Source organism: Brassica napus, chromosome C2, assembly GCF_020379485.1.
Source record: "Brassica napus cultivar Da-Ae chromosome C2, Da-Ae, whole genome shotgun sequence".
NCBI classification, from domain to species: Eukaryota; Viridiplantae; Streptophyta; class Magnoliopsida; order Brassicales; family Brassicaceae; genus Brassica; species Brassica napus.
This window is the reverse complement of record NC_063445.1, coordinates 16,565,477-16,574,132: the sequence shown is the minus strand read 5'-3', so window position 1 is coordinate 16,574,132 and position 8,656 is coordinate 16,565,477. Positions and strand designations below refer to the sequence as shown.

The 8,656-nt window shown below is 33.8% G+C and overlaps 2 protein-coding genes across 2 annotated transcripts; both read right to left on the bottom strand.

Moving 5' to 3' along the window:
* Positions 1-1,042: 1,042 nt before the first annotated feature.
* Positions 1,043-2,099, bottom strand: LOC125582214 (F-box/kelch-repeat protein At4g38940-like). Its single transcript, XM_048748789.1, has 3 exons — positions 1,324-2,099; positions 1,159-1,212; positions 1,043-1,064 (listed from the first exon to the last, which is right to left on the bottom strand). The coding sequence occupies exons 1-3, from the start codon at positions 2,097-2,099 to the stop codon at positions 1,043-1,045; spliced, it is 852 nt and encodes a 283-aa protein (XP_048604746.1).
* Positions 2,100-5,156: 3,057 nt separating this feature from the next.
* LOC106375634 (F-box/kelch-repeat protein At1g67480) lies at positions 5,157-8,183 on the bottom strand. Its single transcript, XM_048747801.1, has 5 exons — positions 7,865-8,183; positions 7,372-7,441; positions 6,525-7,291; positions 6,124-6,442; positions 5,157-5,671 (listed from the first exon to the last, which is right to left on the bottom strand). The coding sequence occupies exons 3-5, from the start codon at positions 6,983-6,985 to the stop codon at positions 5,363-5,365; spliced, it is 1,089 nt and encodes a 362-aa protein (XP_048603758.1). The 5' UTR covers positions 6,986-7,291; positions 7,372-7,441; positions 7,865-8,183; the 3' UTR covers positions 5,157-5,362.
* Positions 8,184-8,656: the final 473 nt, after the last annotated feature.

Sequence of the window (8,656 nt, the reverse complement as noted above, 5' to 3'; positions counted from 1 at the left end):
TAAAAACCAAAAATGGGTCTAACCAAGAACAATGAAAAAGCTAACACAATTAAAAAATCATTTAAGAATAAATCTATACTATTAAATAATTATTTTTTATTAATATTAAATATTATTATAAATAAATATTAATTCATTTTGATTTAATAAGAAATAACATTACTATAATACTATATACACATAATTAATAATTACAATATTACACCAACTAAAATATATAAAATAACTTAATCTATTTATTAATATTTATTAACTATTTTCTAAGATATAAAATAATTACATATACAAAATAAAATATATTCATAAAGTTTAAAAAATATTTTACCTTATTGAAACAAAATATTAAAATAGTAAATAATTAAATATTTAATATACATATTTAAATTAGAATACTAAAAGATAATTCAATATATTTGAATTTTATAAAAATGCAATATTAAATTGAGAAGACATTAATATTATTTTTATATTGTACATTGAACTATATGTTATGTCTTACAATTATAATTAATTGCGAGTTATTTTATAAACATGTAAACATTTATCAAGTGTGAGACGGGTTGAAAAACATATTGTTAATTTATATTATTATAAAATGGTTTTTACAAATATAAAAATAAAAATAAATTCATATTATAATCTTACAGTTTTAATATAGAAGTAAAATTAATATGAGTTGTAGTATATAATTTTTTTTTATTTTCATACAGTTATATTTATATAAATTTTAGTTAATTATATATATGTTTTAACGAAAATAATATGTATAAATTTTCTATTTTTCAGTAAATATTTTTTTGAATAAAAGTTAGTCGACGTCCCGCTTTTTGAAATCATTGGTCAAAATCTAGTATCATCTTATTTCAATATATACCACAAAAACCAGAAAGATCAGATTGATTAGTTAGTAATTATAAGACTTTCAACTCTTAATAAAATCTCTCTAACAAACTCAACTGTTACATTAGAGCCAAGAGCTCGATCGGTCGGTGAATATCTCTCTAGAGATTTGGTATTGAATTCTACATACTTTTATAAGCAATCAGTTATATGAAGGAGGGGTCCTGCGTTAAAGCATAACATCTAGAGGTTTTATAATCTCAAAATTTCCAGCAATCAAATCACGATCAAACCACTCAACTTTTCCAAGAATCTGACCTCCTTGGCGTCTTTCCGTTGAAATCTCTGCACAACAAATCTCTTTGGTTTCTTCTATAGAAAACAAAAAAAAACAGTCTCTCACCGTATTTCAGAGTCTTAAACAACTTTTGAACTGTTATCACGGCCAACAGTTCTTCCAATCCTTCGACTGCCTTCCAACACCTTTTCTTTGAATCATATGCTATTAACTTGTTCTCAAACAAATCATAGTAGTACATAACATCATCAATGAAACACGCATGATTCCACTTGTTCGAACTCAGCGTCTTGTCGGGCGTTTCCCATTTAGTTTCATTTGGGTCATATACAAAATTCTTCCCATAAATCTTATTAGCCATCACCACACAACCATACCTGCCTATGACACTTCTTACAGGCTTGTCTAGAGTTGTCATCCCAGGCTCCCACATCCGTGTTTTTGTGTTGAAAACCACCACTACCACTGGTATTTTTTTAACGTAATTACATCCAATAACATATATTTTGTCATCGATGATTTCAGCTATTGTTTCAAACCGGAACACATGCGGCATGCTCGGGAGTGGTTGCACAGTGTGATATCTACAGTCAATGCTGTACGCAGTCGATGTCATATTGTCATAGTTGTCGTTGATCACACCAAAAACATATATCTTTGAACCCACTGCCACAAAGCTTCCACGTCGAGGCACAGCGGGAAGCCAAGGGATAAGGGCCAAGCGGCTGTGTTTGCCGTTAGCTTTCCGGCAGAGAGTATACAAACGGTAATCCTTGTGGTCCCGGTTATAGAGAACAACATAGAGAAAATGTTCGGTGCATCCCAACAAAGATCGTATGGCGTATATATCAGACGACGCAACAAGTGACCGGAAGTGCTTTGAAACAAGAGAGACTGTTGGATAGTCGCATCTCGGTACACGCGCTAAGATGTTAATGATGATGTCTTCAGGCAGTGACATAATCATGAATGGTTTGTTCATATCAACAATGAGAGAGAGAGACAGAGCAAATATTGTGATTGAATCAGGAGAACTCAAGAATATATGTTCAAGAATCTCATATATAACTGGGAGGGAAAAAACTAGGAGGAGAGAGATCTCTTTGTATTTAAAGTTTCACTTGATTAAAATAGTTTTACATTAAATAGTATTTAAATTTTAAAAATATTTATATTCATCTATATTGTATTCCAATTATGACAAGTGGATCTACATTTATATGCATTATTAAAAACCAGAAAAAAAAAAACGGGGCTTACAGCTGTGAATACCGCTACCTGGGTTCGAATCCCGACCACTGGAGAATTAACATTTTGGCATCGCCAGGGACAGAGGACCGACACGTGACTAGTCTGGATCACTTCTGTGGGGCCAGAATACTTCTGTATAATTCAAAAAATAAAAACCAGAAAATGGTTTATGAATAATACTGTTAAAGCTAACGCAAAAAAGCATCATTTAATAAAACTATATATTATTTTAATAATCACTTTTAATAGTCAATAATTACAAGATTAAACTATTTATAGTCACAAGTTGATCAAATTGTGAATGATTTTATGAATAGTGATAATAATTTCGAAAAGATATATTAAAACAGAAGTCACAACCTTGATTCATGTGTGATTTTTTTAAAAATGGACCTAATGGACCTATTCCTAGAAAGTCATATTACATTTAATATTTAATCTTATCATTTAAAATTTGGACCTACCAGAAATTTTTATTGGACTATCAATAATTTGATTTAAACAATAGATGATCCATTGGATTTATAGATAGTATAAATTAAATAGATATAATTTAATGTTGTAATACTATACCTCTATATGCTAAATTTATTAAATATTTGTTGATGTTAACTTTTAAAATTATAAAGATTTTCTTTTAAATAACAAAAATCATATTATCTAACATTGATTAATCTTTACTACCTTAAACCAATGAAAACAAATTTTAAACTATATAGTTTATTTTAAAAATTAAACAAAAACTAAATGTTTAATTATTTACTCGATAATATAAATCTATGAAGCGAAGAGTTTAATTTTTCAAAAACTTTATAAATTTGTGAAATATTACAATATATTTGAATATGACAACAAAACAATATTTTACTAATTTTTATATATATAGTTACGATTTTAATAATGAAATAATAATCCGAAAATATATATATATAGAAGAAGATACAAATACATGTGAAAGTTTGAAACAATCTATTCAATGAAAAAAATTTATAGTAAACTTATTTTGTTTTAAAAATTGATAGATATATATATATGCACATGAAAGGAAAGTGTAAATGAAAAAGATGGTGGTTCAGCTGGGTACGAGCCACCAGGCCATGTGGATCCGAGTGGCTTTGATCCGTTATTCGTCCACTGCCGAGAGAGGGAGGTGATCGCTGCTCTGTGAAACCAGCCTCACGCATTGCCCTCCCCTCTTTAGGAACCGCCTGAGTCAAGCCTTCGCCTAACACAAACGGATCACTCTCGGCTTGGACTGGGCGGTCCAGAAAATGCCAGACAGAACCGACCGGTGGGCCGGGCCAGTGTTCCACCATCTTATTGTCCCCACATGGGTCACAAACTCTTGTTACTGAGCTCGACGTTCGATCTTATGATTGAAGACTTATATAAACAACACAATTTTGAGTCAAGTAACCGATGTGGGACGAAAGACAAATTTGGAGATTTACCTGTGGGGAACTACAGTCTCTCTCTCTCTTTTTTCTCCTTTCTAACAATTTGTCTCCACTTTGAGCATCTGGATTCTGTTAATTTTGAAAATGCACAAGGTGTAGTACATACGTGTGTATCGCATTTTAGATGTTAGAATCAAACTTGTATATGAAAGCTTGCTTTTATTGAATCTGTTCTTTGTTTCTTGTTGTGTAGTTTAGTTTTGTTTATGTGTTAGTGGGATCTTTTTTCTCAGCCTGTTAAGTTCTTCGAAGACTTCTACGAATATCAAGCTAATAACCGTACAGGTGAGCAAAGAAACTCCATTTCGGCTATCTACCCTAAAGCTGTTTCTGCACTTCCAGAAGATCATCCTCAGTTGCACATCTCTTACAAACGCACTACAGGTCTCTAGAGCATTCCATTGATTGAGGGAACCATAAAACTCGAGTGGACCTTTACATGACTGTGATGGACCATGTGGTACTCAGTAGCGAACAAGAAGACAAAGGAAACCACCTGATGCAACCCACAAGTTGCAGGAAATATATAAACGACTATCACAAGAAACGGAAAAAGTCAAGGATTCAGCTAGAGGTTTGTTTCTGTCGTATTGAGTAGAAGAACTACTATTTCATCTGGGAAAGTGCTGAAAATGAGTTGATGTTACAGATTCTATGATCTTAGTTACTCCAAAAAGCCACACAGAAGTTCTTCCCTCAGATTACTTGCGAGTCTGTAACCTTTTAAGAGTTGCTTCCTGAGATTGTTGGAAACTTTTGCTAGCTCTGTCAAAGTTGTCTCTGGAGTATTAAACATTTTTCCGACAGAAGCTTGGTGATGTATCTTCAGATTTTTACCAATTCATTTCATGTTTTAGCTCAGGTATTACTCCAACAGGATACCGTGTAGGGCAAGACTGACTCGTGTTCTAGCCACCCCACTGTCCCCAATCCTCTTGCTGATGGCAAATAGCAGTTCTCTGTATCACAGATTCTTGTGGACTTGACTAATATTCATATTCTGATCCAGGTTTTGAACAATGTGAAAAATATTAGGAAAAAAAAATTAGGATTAGGACTTAACCTCACGTGTCAAGTAAATAATGGATGAAATGACTATTTAGGAACAATTTGAAGGTGGAAAGTGTTTCTTATTGATATTCAAGTTAATACAATGATGATGAATAGAGCATATGTGAATACAAATGAATTCGAGTGCAAAATGAGTATAATTTGACGTCTATGGAAATCAAAGTAAAAGACAATATGCTGTTTGCCTCTAACATCGTTTAAGAACACAAGTAAATAATTATGGTTTTGAAGAAATAGCCTTCACAAATCAAACGCACATTTCATTAAAAAAAAAACAACTTCCAACATTTGTTACAAGGAAAAAACTGTTTCAATCAAACCCCACACACACACACACACCACTTTATTCAAACTGTATATAAGATCAGTTTAAAACTCAACGTTCTATTTGAGTTTGGATTATGGAGAAATTTAACAGCAATGGTATCAATAAGATCATCATCAATCAGGCTATGATTGTGACGCTGCATACGCAGGAACCAGACAGTTTTATCTCAGATGTTTTCCACTGCCTGCCTGGTGCAGCTTCCGGGTCATACAACAAAGTACTGTGACCAGTCTCTTCTTGAGATGAAAAAAGCAGAAGCTTCCCACTCAGCTTACCAAACTGAAACCCGGCCCTCGAGCTTCCTGACAGCGGAAGAGCCACAACTTCCCAAGTATCATCTTCTGCATTGAAGACAGACATCTTCCTCTGGTTCTTCCACTCGATACAGAAGAGCTTCTTTCCTACTTCAACATGAGCTGTGACCATCTGCAATTGTATCAAGAGCACCTAAATATTAGAGATACTCTCTATCAATGTTCAAGAACTCAGCGGATTATTGGGAACTTAGGCGAGCCAATGCATTAAAAAAATTATTGATTTATTTTATATATATTTAACATTTATATAAGATGTTTATTTCTTGACTTTAATTGTAATTTTTTTTTTATGAATTATCAAAATTAGATATTCAACGTAAGAAATTAGACAAAATTGTGAATTCATACTAATTTAACAGATTTAAACTAATTTAGATCGAATTAAACCGATTTAAAATGATATAAATCGATGTAGAATGATTTAAATCATATATATATATATCAGATTTCTTGAAAATCGTTTCAGATAGTACCGATTTGCCCTAACCATGGTAATCCATACTTTAAAACCAAGCTAAAGAAACATACTATCATGTGTATCATCTGACGAGAAACACTTACAGTTACACCGTTTTTGCTGCCACACCAGGAGCCACACTGAGGGTTGTACACATCAACAAGTTTTGAGTTACCAATGGTGAAGTTGGATCTCCCACCCATCACATAGAGCTTCCCGTTGAAGCCGCTAGCGAAACATCCCCATCTCGGACGCCTCAGAGACTGTATGAAAGTCCAAACCCCTGTCTCTGGATCGTAAACCTCTGCACTAGAAAGACTCTCACCATCTCCACCATGACCTCCCACCACATAAACAAGCCCATTCACCTCGGCGCAAGCAAAGTCATAGCGAGCCTCCTTCAGGTCAGCTAGTCTGCTCCAGCTGGATTAAAAAGTATTAAATCATTGGATCAAAGTTAACAAAGTATGCTGGAATTAATTAAGAAAATAAATAGCTGACGAACCTGTTGAGGCAAGTATCAAACTGGTAAACATCAGAAGATGCAACATGAGAGCCACTGATCATAGCACAACCAGCAATAACAAGAAGTTTCCCATCAACAACAACCACCTTAAACCCTGTCTTTACAGGACCAGGCATTGGTGGAAGAGATGATAGCTTATGTCCCAGACAGTCGATCACCTCCCAGTGACTCTCTTTCCCTCCAGCATCCATGGTTAAGACATAGAGCCACTCCTCAGGCATACCAGCGAGTCTTCTCACAGTAATAAACTCTTTGCTCTGAACAACATACCTCCATCTCTTACAGACACGTCCCATGGAAGGTAAGCTAGCACGCGGCACCAGCGCCAGACACAGCTTGGCCACATCATCAGACAACCCCGGGATCAAAGGCTCAGACAGCAGCCGTGAACTGAGATCAAGATTTACCATCCTTTTCTTCCCACTAACAACAGCCTCCATCTTTTTGACTAATCTTTTGAACAAGAGAGATGGTTAAATCTCCCAATATAAATATCTATCTAAAGTAAAGTTTTGGTGTATGAAGAAGTAGTTATTGAAGAATCTCGTGAAACCCGTCACGTATAGGGATTTTCAAAGACAAAGGAATAAACAGGTTTGATGAGAAGAAGACTATCGCAGTGACCAATGATGAATGATGATGATGTCCAGCTTCATATTCCATACCAATGGCTTCGTTTCTAGAGTTTTTAGGATCTAAGATTGTCGTTGGATTAATGTTGTTTCTTCTCAGACACATCTCTGTATCTAAAACCAAAACAAAGATTAAAAGATTTGTCAACAACAGGTTCCCAAAACAAAAGAGAGTTGCAAGAAAGAAGACATACCATTAAAGGGAATGCTAGTGAAGGAGATTTAGCCAACCGCAACATCCATCTCTTAGAATTTGCGAATGTTCTGCAATTTTTTTTTAGATAAGTCAAATGTTGAACGAAGTCAAGAACCAATAAGATCGCAATCATGAGAATCAAACAAAGAGATAGGATGTTCCACTGAATAAAAAAAGAACACGCAGCATCATATAACCACAAAAAAAAATCAGGAAAAAGCAGTGGATATCAATTAATTTCCTGAAAAGAAAAATGAATATAATTTCTCTAGAGTTGGCTAAGATCTCAAGATCGGTGCTTCCAAGACCATTAAAAAAAACTAACAATGAATCAAAAATTGCAGAAAATTTACTATAATGGTGGTGAGAGACCTGAAGCGGATGATTCATTTCTAAAGAAGAAACTTAAAATCCAAATGGCTAAGACATTTATAGAAAAAAGAACGAAAATGGCGGAAAGAAATAAAAAGGATAGAGATGAAAGAAAGTACCGAGAGAATAGGGAGGCCTTGTCTTTTTCTTTTGAGTCTTCTTTGTTCTTCGTTTATGCGTTGAACTTGGTTTGCAGAGAAGAAGAGAGAGAGATGTAGTAATAATAAGGATGGTGTATTTATAAAGGGGAGCGTGAGATTCGAACAATTATTATATTTATGAGCAAAATCACAGGAGGAAGCATCATACGGTGGATCGGCCGTAAGATAATCATGTCTACTAGTCACCACGTCACTTTCACCCCATCACCATCTATTTATTATTGTATATTTTCCATTTACTTACCGGAGGCATGTTTTTTATTCAGACCACGACGAAGACATGTTTTATTTTTATAAAGTAAACTCTACTCCATCAGACTAATCTATGTCCATTAAGATTTTTTTTTGGTTTGTTGGGCTCTTTTTGGTTGTTGGGGTCAGGGCCAACCTTGGAAAGGAGTCATATTTGAATACAAGTCATACAACAATTTCTCAATAAACTCCTAACCGTAACATTAAATTTGGTGTTGAAATAGCATTAAAATAGATGATAACCCACACGCGCAAGGTGAATTTTTATAATAATATTTGTTCATTAAATGGTTTTACTATTTTGCAACACTACAACCTTTAGTGATTGCAACAATCACTCAAACCGCTCTAAACCTCATAAATTCAAAAACTGGTTCCAGCTAGCATTTGCAGTTGCAGGAGGATAAATTGTTTTTTTAAAATAATATAAATACAAAAATAAAAATATTCAATAAAAAATTTAAATTGGAATTATAAAAATACTAAAATATATCTATT